Source organism: Gadus macrocephalus, chromosome 1 (genome assembly GCF_031168955.1).
Source record: "Gadus macrocephalus chromosome 1, ASM3116895v1".
NCBI lineage: Eukaryota > Metazoa > Chordata > Actinopteri > Gadiformes > Gadidae > Gadus > Gadus macrocephalus.
In genome coordinates, this window is record NC_082382.1 from 8335350 (window position 1) to 8362849 (window position 27500).

Below are 27500 nucleotides of genomic sequence, written 5' to 3' on the forward strand. Positions count from 1 at the left end.
GGATATAAAAAAAAAATCCAGTTTTGTTTATTAATTGCATCATCTTCCTTGCCTTGTAAGGACTTTATATGATTCCATTCACAGCATGATGATATTATCAAAAAAATAAGACACTTGATTTATCCGCTTAATAAGAAGCTTTCTTACAGGTCTATCTTGGGAAAACGAAGGCTTTATTAATTAATCTTAAAGCGAAGTGGGTCCTTTTGAGATTGTTTGTAATAAAGTCATGTTGTTTTATAATAACAATTAACCGACATGATTTAAAAACGAATGGTAGCCTACTAGAGACCCGTTGCGAAAGAAGTGGTCTCCGCCTGTTTTTGTAGAAATTCAAGTTACAAAGAGTTGGGTTGCGTCAACGAACTAGAATCAACACATAAGAGCAGGCGCAGGTATCTCAGTGCACATTACGTGTGTCTAGTCTGATCAATAACACTGGTGGTGTTTTGAAGACTCATAAAATAAACAATGAATAGCTGGTTAATTTGACACGCGAGGTCCATAATCACCTAATAACTGCCAGACTAATCATCTAAAAAAAGATCTGTAAGAATGATACCCACCCAAAAAAGAAGGCACAGTGCAAAAGCCAAGCCTAGCAGACCTACATCAATAATATGTTGGCCCAAACCGCTCATTTGACTGCTGTGACGGAGATCGTCACGAATGATGTCAAGCAATATTGCAATTACAGGACACTTTTTATGCAGACCCGCTTATATCCAAAGCGACACTGTCTCTGTTGCGCTGTCGTCGAGTTTGCAGTTTTTATTTTTATTAAAACGTGATAGTCCAAAGTGCCAAAGCCAAAGCTGCCCGCATTGCCTTTCATAGCAATAGTCTGCACTCTGCATACTTTACTGTCATTTTGGGCCACGTAGATGTTTAATTCCAATACTTTGATTGAAAGCGAAGCATCGAGGAGATTCTTGTTATCTGCTTGAGTTCTTTCATGTGTCCTCGACTTCATCTCTGTATTTTCCCGTGGACGTATCATTTCTGAATATGGCCACATTTGAAGTAACAAAACCCCTGATTTCAAATACATAACACCAATATGCTGATATTATTGCGCAATAATAGCCTATAATAAACGTTGGTGAGCAGTCACATCAGAAGGTATAAAGCCTACCTCAGACCAATTGATTTAACACGAAATTAATAATAATTCAACGTCTGATATGTTTGCAGTTGACAACTGCTCCAAGCAGCACTTTTGACAGACCATTGCATGTGCGGGCCTCTACCGAGGGCTGCCATCCACAATAAAGTTTAGTATACCTGCTGTAAACTTTATTGGCTGTGTAAACGCATTGCTGGAATTAGGCCTATGAGCCGAGATGGAATGGCGACACAATCATGGCTCATCTGTGTCTCTGAAGAACAGGGGATTTGAGGATTTGTATCAAAAAACACGCATTGCTTTGGTTCATGTTTAGCGGGAATTAAAACGTGTCTATTTTATCAATGGGCCCAGAAAAAGCAAGTCCCACTATTATCACTTAGGCTATTATAAAGGTGAACAATGTATGTATTTAAAGCCTGGAATGAAACGCACAGTGTGGTCGTTCATGGAGCGTTGAAAAACATTGACCCTCTTGTAAGACTATTTTTTTATTTTGGGAGTGGTAGGCTATTTGAGAGAGATGCTGATGCTTTTCTCAACAAATATGGCTATTTTGCGAAGACTAGAACTAGCTTCTAAATATATATATTAAATACGTGGTATTAACAGACTCAGGGTCCATCAGTTTGACTCGCCGGGAAATGAATGCGAGACACGTTTAGGCCTTAATGGAAAACTTTTCAATTAGGGATGTGAAGGTTTTACAAGGCTGGCTCTCGCTCTTGCCTACCTGTCTGCCTTGGTCTCTATCTCTCTATTTTCCCTCCATATGTAGGCCTATTTAAATTGTATTTTTTTTCCTGGGATAGTGTGTGTTTTATCATCATGTATCTGCAATATTGTACAGTTAAAATACTCGTTATTAATCAAGCATAAATAACAGACTATTCTCACTCATATGCAGGTGCAAAATCGAACTGCAAAGCCATTTCGTCTTTCTCTATTTAAGCTCTGTGTGCTCTAAAATAACGGGGAAGAGATGGGCGCAAGCATTCCTGGTTGTTAAAGGGAGAAATTTACAGCTGAGTAATAAAAGTTTACGACTGAATCCATTCTGGGATTGGTTGCAGCGATCCACGTGGCATACGCTCTCTGAACATGAACTTTATGCTGTTGTCTCTTCTCTGCTACTTCCGTTGTATCACTAGCGGACTGCGCTTGGATGTAAAAAATGTCGCTTTCTTTCCTGTTCTGACTAAAAAACAAATGTAATTCGTCCTATGATGTTTGGTGAGATACGTTCAGCCTTCCGACCACCTCTGACAGAGGCGCTTGGCGACAGTCGCCGCCTCTCAGCCTCTCTGTCTGAGGCGTTGATCCCCCAGAGGCGAAAGGAGCTCCATGGAAGAAGAGACAGAGCACGTAGCCGCTGAGAAAGATCCCTCCGATAAGGGTGCCTCCTCCTTCAATGTCGCACCGTGGTTTGGAGATAGCATAGCGTCCGATATGTGTGCGTATCCTCTCGCCACAATGACCCTTTCATCCGATTCGACCCGACGTCGCTCCAAACGGCGGGCCACCGGCCGGGTAAGAAAATGACGCTCTTCTTGTGACTGTTGTTGTATCTGTGACGTCCGATTTCTGGGTTTAAACAAGCTTTCATGATGGATAGATATTGGAAAGATATTGGAAATACATGTTTGAGTGGCTTCCCTGTTAGGATACGGCGGTGACCTGACCCGTAACCTGAGATGATATCCGCTGATGTCTCTCATTAATTGTGTTAACCCAAAACGTATTCAAATGATGAGCGGAAGATACACAAGGTTCTTTGCGGTATCAGCGGTGACATAATGTTGCTTAACTGTTGATGACATGCAAAGTTTGGTAATTTACATTCGGTTTCTCCAGTGTCGTGTTACAAGAGTGTCGCGGAGAAAGGAAGCAGGAAATTGCATTATTATATATTATTATTCAATTGGAAGACACGCTCCCATTACCTTTCATGTTTATATTTTTTAATACACGCGGAAATGCATGCACACACCCACCACACACACACACACACACACACACACACACACACACACACACACACACACACACACACACACACACACACACACACACACACACACACACACACACACACACACACACACACACACACACACACACACACACACACACACACACACACAGGCACTAACACACAAGTTGCAGTGCCTCCTAGCGAAAGGAAATGGTAAAAGTGGAAGTGGGCGGGGTGTTACACGGGGTGGAAACTTGTCAATGGCAGTTCTGTCTAATGACGGCGCGCTGCGGATGTAGACTAGCCGGGCTAATCCATTGGTTAGTTCAAAGCGTCTACTGAGTGCACATCAATCGAGGTTAATAGAGACTACACTTTTCTTCAACTTTTAAATTCATTGTCATGATCATTTGTGTAATTCATCTTCAAATGGAAATATTCCATCACAAATCACTTGGATTATTATTATTATTTATTCCACAAATGATGAACCCTTACGTGATTCTAAGGTCGGCTAACGTTGCATTAGCAACAAATAAACAAACACAGGATCATCAAGGCATCTCGATGTTGGCCTTCCAATCATAAAGTATGTCTATAGTCCTGCATAACATTTGTATCCAGAACACGCATGTTATAGTTTATGATTATAAATAATTTATTTTTAGACTTTTTTTTATCAACAATAGGCCTACCCTTTGAAGGGGAAATGTATTTGTTTTTTATTTTATAATGTATTGTGTTTTACAAACATTGTTTGACACATAATACAGCCTCATGAGTAAAAAAAAGGAAAGCGACAGAACGCTGTGATACACTTTATTTCACCAGATACACAATACAACACAAAGCCATGTTTCAATTTCAGTGTGTGTGTGTGTGTGTGTGTGTGTGTGTGTGTGTGTGTGTGTGTGTGTGTGTGTGTGTGTGTTTGCGTGTGCGTGTGTATGTGTCTACGTGGGCTTGTGTGTGTGTTTGCGTGTGTATGTTTGTGTGTGTTTATGTGAGCGACAGAGAGAGAGAGAGACTGCGTGTGGGTGAGAGAGTGAGAGATACAATTAAATGTGTGTGTGTGTGTGTGTGTGTGTGTGTGTGTGTGTGTGTGTGTGTGTGTGTGTGTGTGTGTGTGTGTGTGCGTGTGTGTGTGTTCGTATGTGTGTGTGCGTGTGAATGTGTTTTTTTGTGTGTGTGTGTGTGTGTGTGTGTGTGTGTGTGTGTGTGTGTGTGTGTGTGTGTGTGTGTGTGTGTGTGTGTGTGTGTGTGTGTGTGTGTGTGTGTGTGTGTGTGTGTGTCTGTGTGTGTGGTATAGGCATAAAGAACGATCATGAATTTTCAGTGCATTGTGCAGTAAATTTCTGCAAAGACGGTTTATCTTTTTGTATTATATTGTTGTGATTTTAGATGTTAAATTGTTGGAAATTTTTTCCTGTTGGGGGGATTACAGTCGTCCTACAAAATGTTCAGGAAGTCATAAAAGAGTTTACAGCCTACAGTTAACCCCGTTGTTTGCTTTTCCTTACAACGCGTTGCTGTTGCAGAGGCTCGTTTCCGTTAATTGCTCCTTAGTTGTGTGCCTGCAGAAAGCAAAGAGAGAAAGACAGAGAATGTCCTCAAACAAAGAAAATATACCCACACCTTTGAGGCCATTTCGATGCTATTTAAAATGTTAAGTAAAAAGTTAAACAGGAATTCTGACTCTCCAATATTGGATTGTCTCGGCACCGTATAAAACAGGCTTACAATGAACATTTCTAAAGACTAAGGTCTATATTTAAAGAAGTGGTCATTTTACCCGGCATAGCCTAATTTGACCTACTAATGGTCATAATTTATGAGGTGTAGATTGACGGGCGCCCATTGGGAAACCGTTCCCCGAGTGCTTAACGAACACAAAGTCCTACACTTCCGGGGCAGTCTGCAGGCTGTTACTGTTGTTAATGCAAAAGTTAGATGAATCTGGTCAAAATAATGCATCAGTCAACCGGTTAACATATTCAGTGATCAGCTTAAATGTCCTGCTCCCTTTAAGGCCTGTTATGTTTCATTAAGGCAGGCTATCCTACCCTTATTACTTCTTCGATAGTAGGCCTATAGCTGTTTGTCAGAAATTGCAATAATATACGTCCATATCTGGACGCCTGTCATACAAGGGGAAGATCTCTTAGAGTTTTGGTTACACCTTCCATCAAGATGCACCTGCGAAATGCAGACTTATAATTAAAAACGAACAAAGCTGCTGTATAATTATTTGTATAATTCATGTAGTGTTGTTGTTGGAATTCAAGTTCCTTACATTTTCCCTAAGGCTCACGGTGAAGTCGATGCTTTTGTTATCCTGAAATGTGCCAAAATATGGATTAAGCAGACGTTTTTCCTTGTGTTATATTCAAGAAATATTCAAGAATCCGCATAACTACGTTTGCAATAGGAATGCAAACCTGAACCAAACGGGCTCTCTTTACTTCCTAAGTCGCATTCTCCCACGGGCGGCAATAAAACACTAAAATACCTTTAAAGGACCCTCAGTTCTCTGGACTGATCCCACCAGCCTCCGCTGCTCAGCCGCTATTCCTTTCCCAGACACAATCTCCCAACTTCTGCTAGAAGTTTTAGATAACAACCGGCCACCAATAAATATATAATACCATAATGATGTGTATAGATATGCTTATTAAAGGTGGCATAATGTATAATTGCTGGGTCGCATTTAATTAGTACTGAAATGAAGAAGCTGCGAAACTATCTTTCACGGGCTTGTGAGTCATTTCAAGAATAATGCGCAAGAAATAATCGGCGCCGATCTAAATGGACAATTTGCAACCAATCATTTGATATCTATTAAAAACACAAATGGACTGTGGATATGTGTAGATTTTTAATAATAATTTTATTTTATTTAGATGAAAATATGCTACAGCTATACCTATAAAATTAAAAAAAACGAAAAAGAAGGTGGAAGATTTTTAGAAGACTCACCTATTTCATAAAAATCAAATTCTTATTATAGCCTATGCTCTGCTGCCCTGAATCTGTGCCGTGCGGATGTCCCATATGGTCACAAATAAGGCAAAGGGAAACTTTTATTGCACCAGTTCCTTCCTCCTCTTTGTTCTTCTCGCTTTTATGTTCCATTCAACGTCCAAAGCAATAGACCAAACAGTGCTGCACGATTAGACTGCAACTATCTATCCTATTCAAGAAATCAATATAGTGAAACACATCGACCAACGGAATGCTCATGCCACATTATCCATCAAACTATTGTGGGATTAATTTATTAATAATGACCTAGAGGATACATTATGTTAATCAAACACTGGGTTTATTTTCAATTAATTGAGGGATTTTATTTTAACACAAAAATAATGCATGGCAAGCTTGAATGAAAACAAAATAGCTGCATCAATTCTGTTGGACGTGTTTTATGAGGAGGGCACATGATGGAAAAAAAAAAAAGCAACCGGCCCTTAAAATAACAAGCTTTGTGATGATGAAATTCATGAACGGGAAGGCGGTTTGTCTAGATGACAATATGTTTACAATAGGTGCTTTTTTTTTTTTCCGGATTATAGTCCAGACACAAATGCCGCACTCCTATTGTGCATTTCTAACGCAAACGGTTCCCTCGACTTGTTCAAACCCATAAGCCACAACTCCACATCTCAGATAATTATTAGTTCCATTTCCTCCCGCCATGTCAAGGAATGTCGAAGCTTTATCTGGAAAGATGGAGAACTTCAGTCTTCGTTTGGCATTTGAGAGAAACACCTCTCCTATGGTAAAAAAAATATTGGGTGTGAACCTGTACATTATGTGGACCTTTAGTTGGATGGAATGAGGTTGTAGCCTACATGCGACCGAGTGAAGAAGGCGGCTGTACTGAGTGGCTTGTGACGAAATGGTCTGACGCAGGCTGGACAATCGCATAACTGAACCGATGATCGACAAAAGGGCCGCCGAAATACCTTGTTGATATCAGCTCCTTTCTCTTTTAGCCTTTACATGCAGACTGCAGATCCGCGGTAATACCGTAAATGTAGCCCTATACCTCCAAATGTTGTACAAAAGCTGTTCATTCTCCTCTTCCAGCTTGCTGCTCGTTGTTGCAGAGCTTTTGCTGTAGGTGTTTGGAAACTGGGGAATGTCACTTGTTTTATTGCCCTCAGAGAAGAGAGACCATAAACGCATTCTTACCACCTCAACCCTCCCCCAGTGCACTCAATAGAAGCCACAATAGTTGAAATGACACATTCTATTTATACACATTATAATGCCACAACAAAAAAGTTATCTTCTATTCAGAACGTTTGATATGAATTGGCTAAATGTATAATATGCAGACCGAGCATGTCAACAACATCACACATAACGCGGTGTGCAGTACGGTTTAGATGGCTTACATACATGAACCACTACAGAAATAAACACACTCTATCTCTCTCATTCTCTCTCTCTCACACACACACACACACACACACACACACACACACACACACACACACACACACACACACACACACACACACACACACACGCACACGCACACGCACACGCACGCGCACGCGCACACGCACACTCACACTCACACTCACACTCACACTCACACTCACACTCACACTCACACACACATGCACTGAGTCACACAGGTACCGTGTCGTTAGATATCCTGTGTAATTTATTTTTAATTTTTGTATAAAATGTATAATAAATCTGACAGATGTAAAAGGAATTTTCTTTATGTTTTGTGATATAGCACAGCCTTTATAATATACAGAGCCTAAATCGAGGTTATGGTATTTATTTGACTTAATTATCCGTGCGCCGGCAGGCTAATGAAATTCAAAATGTGTATTTCCACTAAGAAATGCTGTAGCAACGACCAGTTTGAGTGCTCGGTGTCGTGTTTGTCGGAGTTTTAACAGTAATGTAGCTCTGAGCTAAAAGCTACAGTTTCTCCTCCACTCCTGCCTTTCAATTGGCGGAGAACGGTCAGCTGACATTGTCATATTGTCTCTCCCGGAGCCAAGGCTCAGCTATAACACTCGGGTTTGAGCGGCTTACCGGAGATTGGAAATTAATAATATTGAATCCTCAAAGTGGGTTAGTTGCATTGAGAGTATCAGAGGGTGGGAGAGGGTTTCATTGTGAAAGGTGTCGTTTTGGTGAAATTAGAAGGAGAGCGGATTTACAGTGAAGGGATTTCAGAGGAGAACGATAAAGAAGTGGGGAGAGTTGGAGAGGGTTAAAGACAAGGTATGAATTCTTATTTTGCAAATCCGTCGATCTCCTGCCATTTATCCGGTGGTCAAGACGTCCTACCAAACGTACCCCTAAATTCCACCACCTATGACACTGTCAGACACTTTTCGTCGTACGGGGCTGCTGTGAGCCAAAATCGGATATATGCACCTTTCTACTCTCCTCAAGACAACGTCGTGTTTGGCTCTGGCCGGGCGCAATACGAATATGGATCAAATGTGTTTCTTCAAGACAAAGATGGGCTACCCAGCTGCAGACAAACAAACATGGGACTTAGTTCACAGAGCCACATCTCACAGGAGTACACTTTGGATCAGGCGAGGGGAGCCCAGGAGCAGAAGAGCAACGTGCCGATCTACCCGTGGATGCAGCGAATGAACTCACACAGCGGTGAGTTTTACTACGACAAATAAATTAAGGAAATGGGCCAGTTTTACGATATGTCTTACCAAAGGAGTAAGTTACTTTTTATGGCCCCATAAACCATTACTGTATCCACTCGACTTGTAGATGGGCCTTTTCACATGCAAACAAACAGCTTTCGTTTTTGAATGATTTACAGGTATGGTATTTGAACACGGTGTATTAGAAAGTTATTATTTTCCATGCTTCCCTTGTTTAATTTTAACAAAATAAATCTGTGCAATAAGGTGCAATTAAATGCAGTTTAGTTGTTTTTATCATTCTGTGTTTGGGTTATTGTCGCCTTGACAATGTTTTTCCAACAAAAGCCTGATAACAAGTCAATCGTTTTACTATAGAACTTCACAGGGTCATATCCGTGCGTCTAATTGTGTCATGCTCTTTATAATACAAGGTTTAACCACATGCTGTCATATCATTTGATCCCATATAGGTGTAGGCTACGGGTCCGACAGACGCAGAGGACGTCAGATCTACTCTCGCTACCAAACACTGGAGCTGGAAAAGGAGTTCCACTTCAACCGCTACTTGACGAGGCGCAGACGCATAGAAATCGCCAATGCCCTTTGTTTAACAGAACGCCAGATCAAAATCTGGTTTCAGAACCGCCGCATGAAATGGAAGAAGGAGAGCAACCTGACGTCCACAGTGACTGGATCTGAACAGACAGCAGCCACTCAAGAGGAGGAACGCAGTGATGCGGAGGAGAGGAAGGAAGAGGAGAAGAAAAAGGAATGAACACGAGCTAAAATGAAAGGGAGATAACGATGGATACCCAACAACACTACCTAAAAGATGTATGGACCAGAGACTTAACTGCATGAAAACAGCTGTACTGCGCTCTCGTATTATCTCATATCTACATTGCGAGCGCTGAATCAAATAGAGAAGTCCACATTCCTGCGGGCGTCAACACATGGCCCACGGAATATCTTAATAGTGGAGCGTGTAATTACATTTCATTCCAGTTTGTGTTTGTGTGATAAAATAAACATATTGATTTCAAATTGTTCCACATATTGAAGAAAAAAGTATCCTATTTGTCCCGAACCCAATCCATCACTGTAAACCTTATCACTCCCCCCTCAAACCAGCAGTGTTGGCCTAAGTCAGACTTAAGTGGACATTTTCCATTAACATTCCATATGAAGGATCAGACGCTCACGTATTTTACAACTCTAATGTAATAGCCTATAGTTGCACGGGATAAAACACGCAGGAAACGGAGATGCCTGTGTATTCAAAGTAGTATTATATTATGTAAATCCTGTGAGGACTTATGTGCATTTAACCGCTTTGATAGCCGCTTTATAACTCTGAGCTTAGTCATTTTTCCATTATTAGACTCGATAAGCTTTTCTCGTGAGATAGATTTGTACATTAGTAATCCGTCACTTGTTTTGGGTTACAAATCCATGTTTGTCGAAATTGTGTATTATAAGAAATTATCAATAAAATATTTGTAAAAACATTTATCCTTTTTCTTCTTACCATTTAGTTTGGGATTGGTTGAGGGTGATACGGTTGGGGTCCACCTCAAATGATTGGTAATGACGCTGGGTATTCACAATACGCGTGATAGGCCTAGAGTTTACGGTAAATGTCTGGAGATGAGGACGATTCCGAATAAAGCCTCAACGTTGTTGGTGTCTTTCTTTGAGAGGCTGATTATAACGATATAGGCTATATAACTATATTTGTATTATAAAACAGGTACCAGAAGGCTACGACGACAGTAGGCATACGCACGTGTTTATTATAACAATAACCATCAGAACATTCTCAAGTGTCTCTAAGTTGGTGGTAATCAATTATTGTTATTATTATAATTTGTATCATGATAACGATTATTATGATGACCATGATTATGATGATGATTATTATTATTATTATTATTATTATTATTGGTTTATTTGGTGAACAGTAGTTATACCTTTGTGCCGGGCAGTTGCGCAATGAGAATCGCATTAAGATTGTCTTTGTGGGGCACGCACCATGGCTTATTAGGGTGGTGGTGGTGGTCTGTGTGTGTGTGTGTGTGTGTGTATGTGTGTGTGTGTGTGTGTGTGTGTGTGTGTGTGTGTGTGTGTGTGTGTGTGTGTGTGTGTGTGTGTGTGTGTGTGTGTGTGTGTGTGTGTGTGTGTGTGCGTGTAGGTGTGTGTGTGTGTGTGTGTGTGTGTGTGTGTGTGTGTGTGTGTGTGTGTGTGTGTGTGTGTGTGTGTGTGTGGGTGTGTGTGTGTGTGTGTGGGGGGGGGGGGGGATGGACATGATCGCCCTGCCCTATACCCAACACCAGATGACGCTCTTGTCTTATAGTCTTGCCATTTTCACCAAAACCCCTGCTTGGTCTTAAACAACTAACAGCCTAAAGTTTACCGGACACGTTTCTCCTATTCATCAATATCTCCATTGAGTATCAGGCCAATTTATGACTGGCCAACATTTGCACGTGATCCCACACAAATACCCCTTATTTGGGCAGGGTACGTCGTATCAAGAAAAAATAGATACCATATAGCCTAACCCACCTATAAATCCTGCTTTATTTTTTTTAACCGACAGCTCCGAAATTCAAGAAGGCTACAAAGAAAAGCTATGCTCAACAAAAGACCGAAATAGCAGATACATACAGCCTCTATCTACCAATCTCTCTATCTCTCTCTATATATTCACAGCGTTGAACATAAAGAAAGTCTATACTTCAAATGCGCTCTTGACATTTGCGCGTTTAGTCTCATGCAATCAGGGCAACTTCTCCATATTATGTTTAGCTTCGATAACTGTAGTTCTTTATCTGGGCGCCAGTCCAGTCGATACGAGGGTGTTAATGTCAGCGGGATATTCACTTCTCACGTCCCGCCAACCTCTGCTGATCGGGAGGAGATGAAAACTCGCCTGCGTGGCAGTACGGATCTCCCTGCAGCGCCTGGACGTGAGTTCACCATGGTCTCCGGCAGCTCTGTGGACCCGGGTGCTCTCAGCTACAGCAGGACCGGGCTGCTGGCCGAGGGGACTGACAGAGACATGGACCATAGTGGGAAATCCACGACCAACACCGAAGGCAACGAGAGGAAAGTCGAGAGCACGCATGCGATTAAACGTAACACAAATTTAAGCCAGCATCAGGAGGGTGAACCACGGCCACAGATTTATCCCTGGATGACAAAACTACATATAAACCACGGTAAAGTTTGCCTATTTTCTAATGTGCCACAGAGAAGGTTTCCCCATCGTGGCTGCTGCACTTCTTTTCCCATTCCAAATTTCCTCTTCAGTTTTATAGGCCAAACGCAGGAAATAATAAAAACTCTCGGTCATAAATTTTATGACAAAGGCATCCATTGCTCGTAAACCTGCTCCGTTACGGTGAAGAGGTGATCTCTGGGCTGATTTATAGATGTATAATTGGATAACAGAATAATCTTTGATACAATTATGAAATAGCCTAACATTGAGCATTGCTGTTTGACTCATTTTTTTTTATTTCATCACTTTTTGGACGTGTCAATTGTAGGCTACTCGTTTGTCAGGCCATGCATTCTGTTATCAACTCTCTTTTTGAAGAGATTTAACCTTCATTTGAACTCTGGGTAAAATCAAGCCCTGACCTATTGCTGAACTCTTCACGTCGAACAGATATGGGTAGACCTGCCTTTTTGTCCAGCCTTGTAATGGAGCCACTTTTAGCCCATGTTGTCTATTTTTTGCTGGAGATTATGTGCATTTTGATTGGTAACAACATTGAAATAACGTTGAAATGGTTAGGGCCAATATGCCAACACTGCATGCATTTAAAAAAAACGATACATATTTTATGAGTAATGAGATATTGTCTTTCCTCTGCTGTGCTTTTTCTTTTTAATATATGTACATGTGTAGCTTACAGTGGTCTAAAGGCCAACACATATTTAATGAGTAAAGGCAACTATTGCATTCGATACCTTTAAAAACCCTGTGAGAGTAGACCTTATGTAATTATGTGTGTATTTCTCGTAAGACATGAAAGCTAACTGATTTTAATACCACTTCAGAATCGGAAGGTAAACGTTCACGGACCAGTTACACCCGCTACCAGACTCTGGAGTTGGAGAAAGAATTTCACTTCAACCGGTACCTCAGTCGCCGCAGGCGCATAGAGATCGCCCATACCCTGTGCCTAAACGAGAGGCAGATCAAAATCTGGTTCCAGAACAGACGTATGAAGTGGAAGAAGGACTCAAAGATCAAAGTGAAGGAATAAGCAGCACGCCCGTGAACGCAGTGTACATAGCACGCTGCGGAGAGTTGCGTGACCTCCAGATGAACCGCTCGGAGCAATGACATCATGAGCTGCTATGTGCTATGTGCTTCATCACCAATTATATGTCACTTCCTGCAGTTTGGGATCTAATGTATTGAATATCACTCAGTTTGATCAATTGCTCTACATTTCTAAATTAATTTGCCGCCCATGTGACGATAGCCTTACTTTACCTCGCCGAGGGCCGGAGTGAAGATGAGTGGTTGAGCCACACTGAAAGTCTTTCTTAAAGGCTAAATAGTTGAAGGCTTTACAGTAGGCCCACATGCCAATTATATTCCATGTTGTCTAATTAAGATAAAAGCAGAATGTTAACTGATAGCCATGCCATTACTGTCAATCTGGCAGAAAAGTTTTTAAACTAATCCAATAAACCTACATGTATTAATCAAAGCATAATGCTTTTAAAATTTCACTAAGTTATCATAGCCAGCACCTAGTCAATCACTTGTTAAGATTGTCGTTTGGCCTTTTTTTTTATTTTTATTTTATTTTAAAGATGCACACGTTAGCAACGTCGTGGTGTTAGTGAGCTGTTAGTTGTGATTGTTTTGTTAGGGTTATATGCATGTAACACTATGTCACACAATGATATTGTTGTATTATTCAATTGAGGTCATTTTTACAGTTGGTAAGCTTAAGAGGTATATATGTCTAAGGAATAACAGAACTGTTCATGTATTAATTGTAATCAATAAAAAAACAACAGAATCATCAAATGATCTAATCCTTTTTACATTATTATTTTATTATTAATATTATTATTTTTGCTCTTTTTACAAGTTGCACTTCAGTGACAACAAATGAAGTTGTGGTTTGAATACATTTTGGATACATATTTAACCAAAACAAGTCAAAATCTGAAATTTGTCACGATGTCAATCAACTGATATCAATGACTCGATCATGTTTAGCAAGTATTTGTATTGCGAGCTTGTTGTATTATTATTTTTTTTACACTATTTCAAGGAGTGACAAACGCTCCAGTTTAAAGCCCTATAATAAAACTTTATTGCCCCCTCTCTGCCACTTCACCTCGCTCCCTTTCCTGTTTGGTCAGGGTAGGAAGGCGCTCTGCCTGTGATAACACGCGTTACGTTGGAACATGGATGCAAACCAGTGGTTCCTATAACCACACCATGATAAGACATCGCGAAAACCCTTCCCCTTGGTCAGATCTGAGAAAGTGCCGCACCGTGCGTTTAATTAACGACGCCCATATAAAAGAAGACTAACTCGCATGCAAGCAGAGTACACACCATGATCTCAGCCCATATTCTCATTTTACCCAAAGTAAATAAAGATCAACTCACCTTTCAACTAACAGATCCTACTGAACTCTCCTTTACAGAAAACTGGCTAGCTCAGAGTCCACTTACGTATACTCTGTGTACAGGCAGGCCTTAACTTTAAGTGGACGATATCGAATCCCCTTTTCTATGTCTTTCTTTTAGCGTATTTTAAAGTTTACAAGGTTACTTATGCCAATCGCCCCAAGCAGGGTCTGTGAATGGTGCATGGGAGGCACGTGGTGTCATTTAAGTGGGTTTTATGGCCTGGAAGAGCTGACAAACCTTCGATATATACACATCATATATAATCTTAACTGTCCGGAATCGCAGCTGCTGGCTTAGCCTTATCGGAGTAAGAAAGGGCTTTTGTGGCAGTGAGGGTGCACCTTTCTCTGGACTGTATGCTAGGCGGATGGTATTGGGGCAATACTGGAGTAGCTGTAAGTACGTTTTTTTTAACTTGTTTATATCGTTACACAACTCGAACTGAATAGTACACTCTGCTTTTTGTAAATTGTGCAGTCTATTTTGATATTCATGAATATCATTTGTTTGATTGTTGTTTAATTGTAAATAAGTTGTCTATACGTGACGAATATGCAAATGAGAAATAGGGGCTCTCATGTAATGGCAGGTTTAACATTGCCGTTGTTTTGTTCTTGTATGCATTTTGATCCTTCTGGAAGACGTCTTATTGCAGCTCTGTCTCGATCCCGCGTCTCAGCAATTGCAAGGAGGCGGAAGTAGCGGGCGCTATTTAATAGGCCGTCGTTTATAACGGCTTTACAACACCTTCGCTGGCCACAAAATACGCCATTATAGGCCTGGATTTTCGTCAGTATTTGCTATTAGCGAAACATAAAAATACTTTATGAATGGGTGATTTCATTAATTATTCACTCCACATTAATAAAATAGACCCAACACTTGCCTAGCATCTATGCATCTTCAATATGTTGCATTAAAAATGATAAATAAATAACATTATTATAATTATTATCTTTATTATTATTATTATAATTATTGTAACTATTATTATTATTATTGTTGCAAGTAACTATGGTAATAATCATAATGATGTTTATCAAAATCTCTAATTCGTTACTATCCTCACTCATTTCAGTCACTACATCCACAGACACACACACACACACACACACACACACACGCACGCACGCACGCACGCACGCACGCACGCACGCACGCACGCACACACACACACACACGCACGCACGCACGCACGCACGCACGCACGCACGCACGCACACACACACACACACACACACACACACACACACACACACACACACACACACACACACACACACACACACACACACACACACTATAGGCCTACACAAAGACAGACTGTGTAATAATTTCCCTCACATGGCCGGACGGCCCGATGCCATTTGTTTTCGGCATTTCCTTATTCTGTGAAGGAAAACATTCATAATAATGTCCTCAACATTATCATAGAAAGAAACGGATCTGAAGATTTTCTTTGCTGTAGATTGCTGTAGATTTGCTGTTTTTCTTATGGGAAAATGCACTAAAGGTGCTCTGTAATCTCAAAACAAAATAGTTTAAACGATCATTTCTGATAGAACGCATTGTTTGTTTCTCAACTTCTTCCATTAAGTGAAATACAACTCAGCTGCAATTATTGAAAAAAACGTGAAGCACCATCGTCGTCTTGTTCAAATAAAGAAATAAGGACTGGAGATGTTTTAAAATGTAGTAAACAATGCTTTGCTCAAACTTTTGTCACACAGGCCTCGTTTACATCGTTTAAAACTAAGCTGTCCGTGGAAGACTCAAGGGCTCATGGATTTGCTCGTCTTATCATGGCTATTTCAATAGCAAGTTGTTGAGAAACCTTCCCATTATGCTCGTCCAATTAGAGGATCAACTATGCACATCCAATAGGGGGCACTATGTAGCATCCTGCCGGCTCGGCCTTTTCTTGTGGCTCGGCCAAACTGGTTTTATGTTATTTTTCTTTGAGAAATAAAAGGTATAGACTGAGTGGATAGAGTAATACATGTGTAATCTATGCATAGGCCTACCTAATGGGCAAATACGCTTACTTTGATCTTAGGATCACTTGGTTTTCTTTCAAATATGGCTACGCTGGTTATTATTTCTGGATAAGCATTGGAGATCGGCCTACATAATTCAAAAAGAGTCGCATATTTTCGGGGGTTGCTAAAATGATTACGTTTTAAGGGAAAACCTTTAACAACTTCTAGAATAGTATGGCTATATATTAAGGTAATACCACGTGGAATCAAACTGAACCATGTTGATAATCATCATCTTCTTCGTCTTCTTCTTCTTCTTCTTCTTCTTCTTCTTCTTCTTCTTCTTCTTCTTCTTCTTCTTCTTCTTCTTCTTCTTCTTCTTCTTCTTCTTCTTCTTCTTCTTCTTCTTCTTCTTCTTCTTCTTCTTCCTCTTCATCTTCTTCATCTACTTCATCTTCTTCTTCTGTATGCTAAATCTCTGGATTTGACACATCAAGTCAGAGAGGTCATTTCCGGGGAAATACTTTTGGCAAACTTTAGGTAACACTTGAACTCCTGCTGCACATCTTCATTATTTGTGTAAAAGAACGATCTAAACGTAAGAACAATACTCTGGACTAAGGATCATTCATCTGTATTGATGAGGTCTAAGGATTTCTATTCATAGAACATTTGCCTAAGGAAATATCAAATGATTGTACATTTAGTTAAGCTATCAAAAATGACCTGTCCTAAATTTTTGTCCTCGGCTCCCGTTCTGCAGGAGCCAACTCTTGCCAGAGCTTTTCTGGGACACCTGGCTCTAATTAGGCTAAATAAAAGAGAGAGGAAATCGTAGGCATGGGGCGAGGCTGAATTAATCATTAAGGTAGTGAAAACTGTGCAACACTGCCAAATGATTTCGTCCTTTGCCCGCGGCCAACATAATTGTCTCACCATTTTTTGTGAGCATACAATTCCCGAACAATGTGAAATTTGATGACAACATGTTAACATTTGTAATTTGCACCAAATCGTCGTGTAAAAATCTGGATCCACCGGGTCAAAGCTAAATATGCTTGCTTGTTGTAGTTGTTAAGGAACCATTTTTGATCTTATTTTCGTTTTTCTTTCTTTTTTCAGGAAATAATGATGGGGCGAAATGAGGGGAATGGTATCAAGGATCTACCTGTTCGACGCCCAGGTGTCACGTCTGTTGGAAGGTTGTCTATTTTTACCCAATGGAATATAAAGCTTGATTCCGAAATCTATTTGGTCAAATAGTTCCATGACAAAGATGTGAACGAATTGCATACGGATCTTGGGATCTTGAGCTCCACATGGGAAGAGTGGCATCAAGACTAAAGTCGACCAATAAACCATAGCTGCAGGGCATTTCTTTTTTGTAATATTGATTATTACTGTTAATATTGGTTCCAACTTAAAATATAACGTACTATGACACCGTGGTTTGCAAGTAGGCCAAACCTACCATTCAATTTCCACCTTCTGCATTCTGCATTTGTCCTACTGGAATCGTGGCTCGTGCGGTTCGGTTATTTACACGTTGGACGGGTTTGTCTCCACCCCGGGCTATCATAACTTCCCTTAGAATACTGGAAAGCCTACCATTTTCACCCACTAGGGAAGAGTAAAAGTTAAAGGGCTATTAGGGTTTACGTGCTGATTAAAAGTGTATCATAAACATTTTCATCAGGGTTGCTTATTGCTCTGTAGCCCACTGCAAAGCAATAAATGAACTGTCTCATTCCAGGTTAGGTCTGTAACCAGGACTTGTTAACCAATGTAATACATTGGGCCTAGCCCCTTTAAGATCCCAAATGTATTTAGTTGATGTAGTTTACACATGCATACTTGTGTAAACATGCTTGTATAGCCGTTATTCTGCAGGAAAATGGAAGCTATGCTATTTCTCAAATGAATAAATGAAACATCAAATTAGGCCTGAGGGCCTATTTTTTTCCACTTCTACATTATAACTAGTTATTGAACTAGGTGCACAATCTGAAAGCCATTTGTGGGATGAAAGAATTCATTGCAGTTTCTCCATCAATAATCCTTGGCAGTGAACTATTGGAAGCAGTCACACGCGAGGGGTGAGACGCAGGTCAGGCTGTCTAACTAATATTAAAATGCGCCCACAAAATAGTAGGCCGAGGAAGGGGGTATGCATGTATGGTTTTTTATAAAAACAACCAAACAAAAACAGACAAACAGACAAATATTTCATGACTTGCATGCCTAAACGAGCAACACATGGATGGCTGGATATTTCGGGGTTGGTTCCCTGTAGAAGCCGTAGGCTATCCTCGCCTCTTTTTTTTTTTTAACATAATACAAAATAGACAGCCAAATTTTGCAAGCAGATTAGCGTATTTGTAAAGGCATTTCAATTTCCCATGTGTATTATGTTTTTAATCAATTCAATTGATTCACGAGTAGCCCATGTTTTACCTTCAATAACACAGAATCAGGCCACATATCTTCAATTCATTTTTCATCCGGGCTTTTCTCATTAGCTTCTAGGACGACAGGAAGAAAGGTTACCGAGCGGTCAGTATGGTAATAGAAAGCAGAAGAAATCGTTGAGAACAAAAGAAACTTATTTTTCATCTGGGCTGTCACCAGACCCTTTTGTATCGGCAGAGTTTGTGACTGAATATTAATATAAGAGCTAGCCCAAAAGCAGTTGTTAAACGTGGAGAGAGAAACCACTTCCCTCCTTTATCCTGTTTTGTGTGAGCGTGCATATGCATGTATTTATATCCGTGCCCGAATTGTATCTATTTTGAAACCATGGTGCAGAAGATGTGAGTACGACTAAATATTGAAAACGTAACATTTATTAGGCTTATGTATATATCCTAAAATAATCCCTTAAGAAATCACCACACCGCAGCTCCTATAACATACTCACACACTAGTTGTCTATGTGTACCCTGTAGAACCGAATTTGTGTTCAGTATAGCATCGCAAATACGTCTCTACAGGAATACATGGGCAACTGAATTGCTACGCAAGAGAATTGATTTATCTATCTGCTATTTTTTTCCAAGGCCTTATTTTCGTGTCTCTGTGTATTTTATGCAGCATACATTGGCATGCAACCTCCGTTTTCTATTAGCAAAAGCAGCAGAGCAACATAGTCCCAAAGTGTTTTCCTAGTCATAACATCAACAGCCTAGCTATGGCTAGAGTGAGCAGACCCATCTGCAGCAGTGTGTGTCAGACCCTGTAAAACAAGCAAGCTACTGCAGATCGTTTTAAAGTGACTGATTTACGGGTTTTATTGCTCTATAAAACGCCTCTAACATCCTTGCAAGGGGGTAATAGAAATGTTGTGTATTCTGTTTTCTCTGGGAAGGTTTAAATGTGTACCACCATCAGTAGATTTTTATTATTTATTTATCTATAGATTATAATATGGCCATAACACTCCCTTTAGTTGCACTGAAGATAGATACCTCTTTACTTTAACATTGGTGCAGAACAACTCCACCGCTAACTTTCAAGCCTAAGTGCAAATCTGCTACTGTTGGAAAGTACACGGGTAGGCATTCAGATCAACACAATGTTGTCTTGTTGCTGCAGTACCTCAACACCCACAACAACAACAACAACAACAACTTGCCCTATATTTGAAACTACTTGCACCACTGCTTCCACTACGAGATTCGGGGCTGATGTACTATTATGATGATTCATTCTTGTTTTTGTTTTGAATATGATGGTTATTATGATTACAACTGTTATTTTAGCCATGAATCGGTTTCATCTGCATAGGCTGGTGCTGTAAAGTATGTAAGTTGTAACGCATATGCTCAACAAATCGGATCACAGTTTGGCGAAAAGCAAAATGTGTGAACAAAGCAGTATTACGAAATTGTGTTAGGGATAACACAATATCCCATGTGCAAGGAAGAGCAAAACATATTATTCCATTTTCCCAGGTTCGGCTGTCGCTGCTCCTGCTTATGGTCTATCATGTATAGTTTGCATACTGCCTCTCTGTTGTCTCCGGTGGAACCAGGCAGTTGATCATTGTTAAGTGGATAACAGTCTACCAAACTAAGTTATGTTGTTTGTGAATTAGTCACTATTATAAATAAAGTAACTCCTTACTTAATTGATGCCCTGGCTCTGAAACAAGTCATTTTTTTCTCAAGAATGGACGTTTTGCATACATGCAGGCTTTTCAGGGGTGGGACTGTATTGGAGGATATAGTAGGACCCGGAGTGTCCACATGTGCAGAGATTAAGAGGTAGGAGTCAAACCTTCTGATGAGGGCAGACTGGCAAAAGATGGGAAAAGGATTGGCATTGGTCATCATTTAAATTCTCTACATTTACAGCAAATTGAGTTTGCTATATATGTTTGCATTCAAACAATGATAGGTCATTAATTTCAAAGCAGGACTACTTTGGACTCAACCTACTAAATAGTGTTGTATTTTCTTTTCCACTGCCAAGTCATGACATAGGCCCACCAGGCAGTACAGGTTTTATTGTCCAGTCTGGAAGCTCACAAAGAAAGCGCTTGGAGGAAATAAAGATTTTAAAGTTCAAAATAAAAATGTAATCTGTTGGATGTGTTAGGATTACCTTTTAGGGGTTGAAGATGCTCATTTTTACATAAGGGACCAAATGTTAAAATGATATGCAGTGCATCCAATTCATGTTAATGTGGTGACCTAGGCTTATCGTATTGTAAACAAATGGTGTATTGTAAGATCCTTAAACAACATGGTTAAGCATTGCATCCCAATCATTGAAATCACAAGAGCGCTGATGTAATGTCACTGGCTATCATGCCAGTGACAATACAAACCTTACTATGGAATAATATTGATTTGATGCAACATATCTGTATGTATAATAAATACACATTGTGAATATAATAAATCAAAACTTTCTTCCTAAAAGAAGGTGTGAAAGGCAAAGGATCTTCATATCGGCCCCATGGTGTGGCTTTCAGAAATCAAATGTAATAAAATAGATTTTACTATTGGTCAATAGTATAACTGCAATTAATGTCTTGTTGTTGCATTTTAACATCAAAGCCACACAAAGCCTTTTTCTTTAACGCTCATACATAAATTGTTACTGAAAACCTGTAGCCATAAAGGCAACAACATATATCTGCACATTTCCTGATATCTTCACATTTCCTGATATTTCTTGATATAGCCATTCGTCAAACTATCCCGTTTGTATTGTTGTGGCTTACCATGGCTATAACACCTTAGATAAATAGATACATACACAGAGAGAGGACGATACAAATCCAGAGAGAAAGAGAGAGAGGGGGGAGGGGAAGAGAGAAAGAGAGTGCGCGAAAGAGAGAGAGGGGGAGATAAAGTGAGAGAGTGTGGTCTTGTGTTTGTGTGTGTGTGTGTGTGTGTGTGTGTGTGTGTGTGTGTGTGTGTGTGTGTGTGTGTGTGTGTGTGTGTGTGTGTGTGTGTGTGTGTGTGTGTGTTTGTGTGTGTGAAAGAGCGATAGAGGGAGAGAGAGAGAGAGAGAGAGAGAGAGAGAGAGAGAGAGAGAGAGAGAGAGAGAGAGAGAGAGAGAGAGAGAGAGAGAGAGAGAGAGAGAGAGAGAGAGAGCGAGAGAGATAGACCGAAAGAGAGAGAGAGAGAGAGAGAGAGAGAGAGAGAGAGAGAGAGAGAGAGAGAGAGAGAGAGAGAGAGAGAGAGAGAGAGAGAGAGAGAGAGAGAGAGAGATTTGTGTCTACCATGGCGACTGTAGGTATGTTTAATACCTCTGGTTCCTTATCCGGGAACTACCTCTTATTCTGCTATTGGGCCATAGGGTCACGTGGTAAAAGTAACTTTACAGGGCTGCTCGAGTAGGAGGGCTTTATGGAGCAGAAAAACGACAAAGCTAGAAAAATTATTTTCCACTCCAGAAATTAATGATCATGAGCTCGTATTTGATGGAGTCTAACTACATTGATCCGAAATTTCCTCCATGCGAGGAATATTCGCAAAATAGCTATATCCCAGAACATAGTCCAGAATATTACAGCCGCGCAAGGGACAGTGGCTACCAGCATCACCACCAGGAGATATATCCTCCGCGGGCAAGCTACCAGGACCGCCAATATAACTGTGCAAGCATCCCTGAACCTGACACGCCAAGGGTGCATGGACTACCCCATTCTGCGCACCTGCTTGCAGGGAAAGGGCAACCTGCATCATGTGAAACCCCACAGTTATCTATGTCCCCCGCCACCCCACCGGCTGCAACCTCCGCCTGCAACCAAGCTACCCCGGAGCATCCACACAGCGCTGCCTCCATGAAGCAGCCCGTGGTGTACCCGTGGATGAAGAAGATTCACGTCAGCACTGGTAGGCAACGTGTATGTTTATGTTCTCTGCACTCCTGCTCTTCTTGCTCTTCTCTCCCTTTCCCTCCCTTTATCAGTCCCTCTGACTCCCATCTCGTTGCCAGCCCCTGCTCCGATAGCAGGGAAGCCTTTGAAATGGCACAATTGAGGCGGATTTACGACTCGGCATTGGTAATTACACCCACCATAAATTTTATAGCCGAGGTATACTCAGGGCAGCCGTATCGCCATGTGGCTTCTGCTGTTATGTATTGCGCGATAGAGAGGGGGGAGAGATGAATAATAAGAAAGAAAAAAAGATAGAGCTTTGTAATGTTGCATTAATAATTTAGCTGATAGTTGGATGTGAGGGTCCTTTCATTACGTTGAAAAGTTCTTAACTTCCCATTTAAATTTGTCCAACAGCTTAACAGTCATTTATCCAATAAATCTTTCTGTCATATCCCTGTTGAGGCAAATCTTGTTTACACTTCCTTTCCTCCCTTTCTTTCTCCCTTTCTCCCCCTCTCCTTTCCCCTTTTCCAGTGAACTCGGGTTACAATGGGACGGAACCCAAGCGGTCTAGGACAGCATACACTCGACAGCAGGTCTTAGAATTGGAGAAGGAATTCCACTATAACCGATATTTAACTCGGCGGAGGCGCATCGAGATTGCCCATACCCTGGTTCTCTCCGAGCGACAGATTAAAATCTGGTTTCAAAATCGCAGGATGAAATGGAAAAAAGACCACAGGCTTCCAAACACCAAAGTGAGATCTTCTTCTTCGTCCTCCGGGTCCAATACGGGCTCAGCAGCCGGCGCTGTGGCAGTGGCCGCGGCCGCTACCGGGGCCGGGGCCAGCCCTGATGAACTGACCGGAGCGCAGCATGCCGAGGATATTACCAGGTTATAAACCAGGGAAGGGGATAGAACAACAAGAAGAACTGGTTATTTATAGAAGTTATATATTTAGTTTTCGTAGCTATCTTGTGCGGTTTCCTTCAAGTCCAAAGTTATATAAATTGCATGTTATATAGCATGGATTAAGCGAATACCGATGAATTATTTTTACGTGATACAGGGTTTAATTTATTTAATGAAGAGTTGAGATGTTTTTTATTGAGAAAAAAATGTTTTCAATTAAGGAGAGAAAATGCAGAAAAATGTACATTTGGTTAACATGTTATCGTGGGCTATTCTTTCGCCCTGCTGCCCAAGGTGAAATGCACAATCTATTTATTTCAAACAACACTGGAAGGACATCGTTATGATAATAGTTATTTTTGGTAAAATAAAAATGAATAGCTGGAGCACTCCATTGATCTTGAACGTGTAGAAAATATTTTGTGAGTTACATTGTGTATTTTCACAAATCAGTTTTTTGTTTACAATTTAGTTTCGTGTTGCTGATGTTGTGTTTTAGACCGTTAAAGCAGATTATTGTTATATGCAATAAACGGAGTCTAGTGTACTTGTGATAATCATATTGGTCAATAAAACAGTGAGTGTTTTATCGTTGCTCGACTTCCTTTAGATCCAGTTGTGGGTCACTCTTCTTTTGGTTTTAGTGCTATGCTTTTAAGGTGTAGGCCTACATTATGGGTAAATTAACATTTTATAAGGTTAACCAATTGCTCACCGTGTTTACAAGCTGTGATTGTGAAATATTTCGGCTCCTTGCGTTTTTTAATTTAATTGTATATAACTAGTTTAACTGCTACATGTGTTGTTTGTGTGTCCTCAAATGCCACTTATAGAGGACATCAATAGTTTAAAAAAAAAGGTCCCAACAGCAAATGGACTAGTTTGTTCTATGCATAGGCCTACGTGCACTATAATTAATCTAAAGGGCATTCAACTAACCATAAAGGCAAGACATGGAAGCCCTTCACTAGACTGCAATGCCACTGCCAGCTCGAAAGAATTAAGCTTTGCTTCCCACATACGACATGCAGAGAACAGCTGCATATGGATCCTTTGGCATACTTAAACAAATGTTTATTTCCTATAAATTAAATTTTACAATTGACAAACTTCGATTTTTGGTGTATCTTAATTCGGCAACTCGATTCCATAATTTCTACTGGCCAACAAAACACCCATGATGAGGCTATAGCCCAAAGCGTCAAGTTGTCTTGGTTAGCATCAGGCCTCTGATATTGAGCATGATATTGATATTCTGAATGATATTCTAGTCATCGTGGCCCAGTTTTGTCCCAATGCCTTGCATATTACGAAAAAATCGCTGGGTGGTTTTTCATTTTTCTCTGTATTTCTAGCGTATGACAACACTATTCCACATTGTGATGCTTCATTTCAGATCGATGCTTTGCTAGAAGACTTTATACTTTGATGGTGTCGAATTTTACGGTTTCAAAACACGGTGCCTGTAACGTCAGAGCCCCCTTCCCGGGATGTGTTCCAACACATTGTCAAGAGAAGAGTATTTACGACTGATGCCTACATTCTCCAGGAATGCTAATATTTACAGGATGTAAAATGTTGATTCAAAAACATGTCACCTTGTCATTTCTAAAGAAGTAAGCAGGCCCTTGCCTCTTTGTTTTATTTCAATTTTATTTATGGTTTCAATGTTTTATTCTAGTTAGTTTTGTGAAAAAATACTTTTAAAATTAAAATTTGACTTTATCTTGAAGAGACACGAGGACTTGATGGATTATTGGAATTGTGACTTGAATGGATTTTATAAAAAAAGACTTTCTTAGTGGGGGGCAGATGCGCACAAAGACACGCGATATTCCTAAACATCTTGAATTATCAGTGTTGTGTTCTATAGTAGTGTAGGGCCTATAGCATTAAATGGAAATATGGGCTACATGTAATCTACCTGATCATAGCCATTGTTGCTCCTTTTTATTTAGACTAAAGATTATCTAGGCCTATGTTATTTCCAACATATAAGCGGTTATAATGCTGTGTTTGGACGTGGCTTTGGAGGGGCACTAGAGAAGGGCGCTGAGACGGCGCTGAAAAATGAATTCAGGGGCCTTTATGTTGCTAGACAGATTAGAGAAATTAATGTGCACGCCAAAGCCGCAGCATCCCTCCGATTTCACAAGCCCTGTCGCCTGCACGTCGAGAGGCTGAAAAGGTTGGAAATTTAAGGCAAAGCAGGGGAAGGCTGAGTTCACTTCGAGGACACATTTTCTGACCGATTAGGCTCACTTCGGTCTGGATGGGCGACCTCCCCAACCCGGGTAACCCGGCAGGTTCGCTCTCCGTGTTCCCTCATGGTGCCGTCGTGGGTCCCCCTTGGAATGGGCTTTCTTTGTGATTTTTTTAGTGTGCAATGTGCGTATAGAGAGGCCTGTGGAAGGACACTTCTTAATGTGTTGCCCTTTGTTCGCCTCGCTAAAGTCACCCGAAAAAGTGTTGCACTGCTGGCCAGGAAACAATTTAGCCTCACTCTGTGGGCTACGTTGTAGAACGACCTGTGTATTGCCATGACCCTTCACACAACTAGACTAGACTACACACATAATCCTTCTGTTTGGAAAAAAATAATAATTTGCATCCACATGAAAACATTCTTTAAGCATTTATTTTTTGAACTTTCAATCAAAAACACCAACATGGTGTATGCAATTGAATTGTTGATCCATCTGATGCTCAATTGGATAGATTTAATTCATTAAAAAAGATATTAATTTAAACAGTATTTGTGCTGGGGTCAAACGGCCTCTGGACTGCCCTAGGTCTCACAGTACAGTGACTGCTCAATGTTAACCCTATACGTTATTTATATCTGGTGTACCATTATCTTATGGTTCGTCTACCTCATGTCACACACAGGCTCCTTAATGCGATTAAAAACCAATATACACCGTTCAAGTAGGCTCTATATACAATGAATCGAATTGTAGTAATGCTAATAATATCCCATCCGTACACCTCTCACTAAACATTTCATTTATGTGTGTCTCTTTCTGCAAACAGGGGTGCTCTCCATCAGGAGGCATCCAGATGACTCTCGGCGTCTCCTCATCCTCTTCCTGAATGCCCCCAGCGAGACTAATGACTATATGTATTGGCCTGTTTCATTGTTATTGTGTGGCTCTCACACAGAGTCAGCAACCGTTACTTAACACATGGTGGTAGCACAATGCAAGATTAATCCAGCCAAATGTCCCTGAGTGATGATAAAAAGAGAGAAAGACACATTCTCGGGACTGAAAGGGGGACAAAAAAGACCCATCCAGGCTCTTCATTTTGTCTAACGCTTGGAGCCTTTCCCCCACTAAGTGGCCCTCGGACGCAGGCGGGCGGGCAGCCTAGGTTCAAGTGCAATGGAGTTCCATGCAATATGCCAGAGCTCTGCAACCTGGGTGAGAACACCTATTGTTATTACTGGAAGCATTATTTATAAACCTGTATCGCCTTTTCTGGGATTTGACCACATCCAACTGATCTAGCATACAACATGAGCCCTTGGTTGGGTTATTGGCTAAATTAAGAATGGAACCAAAGCTATGTTGAATTAAAAGCTCTCAACCCTATTATGGGTGTAAATCAGTGATGTAATTGTATGCTGGAACTAGTAAGGGAATCTTTTCTGTGTCTTCAGAGACCCATGGGGTTCCCCACAAACGTACCAGATGTCGCGCTTTACCTTGCTTTTATTAACACAATATTTGCAGCGTATTTTCTGCACTATTATCTGTACTAAAACACATTATTTGTTTGTTTTTGTGTGGACAAAATTACAACCAAAGTAATTGTATTTTTATTGTATTGAGCATTAAACTTTAGGGGAC

General features: G+C 40.6%; 2 protein-coding genes across 6 annotated transcripts in view; both read left to right on the plus strand.

Moving 5' to 3' along the window:
- Positions 1-25387, plus strand: part of LOC132467592 (homeobox protein Hox-C4a) — a 46015-nt gene extending 20628 nt beyond the window's left edge. The window contains exons 1-3 of one of the 5 annotated variants that reach the window (XM_060064991.1): positions 2058-2656; positions 17522-22746; positions 23271-25387. In XM_060064991.1, coding sequence (XP_059920974.1) covers positions 22311-22746; positions 23271-23638 — 804 coding nt within the window. In that variant the 5' untranslated portion in view covers positions 2058-2656; positions 17522-22310 and the 3' untranslated portion in view covers positions 23639-25387. Of the gene's footprint in view, positions 1-2057; positions 2657-11051; positions 11968-12814; positions 14820-17521; positions 22747-23270 lie in introns of those variants that run through there. The other 4 variants (XR_009528040.1, XM_060065006.1, XM_060064999.1 and 1 more) reach the window with 4 other exon arrangements.
- hoxc6a (homeobox C6a) lies at positions 7764-10256 on the plus strand. The gene is made up of 2 exons (XM_060065061.1): positions 7764-8750; positions 9217-10256. The coding sequence occupies exons 1-2, from the start codon at positions 8357-8359 to the stop codon at positions 9519-9521; spliced, it is 699 nt and encodes a 232-aa protein (XP_059921044.1). The 5' UTR covers positions 7764-8356; the 3' UTR covers positions 9522-10256.
- Positions 25388-27500: the final 2113 nt, after the last annotated feature.

Excerpts from the sequence above, each read along its gene's own strand:
- hoxc6a (XM_060065061.1), top strand. The coding sequence starts at position 8,357 with ATGAATTCTTATTTTGCAAATCCGTCGATCTCCTGCCATTTATCCGGT. Across the intron at positions 8,751-9,216 it reads GCGAATGAACTCACACAGCG|GTGTAGGCTACGGGTCCGAC; the intron begins GTGAGTTTTACT and ends GATCCCATATAG.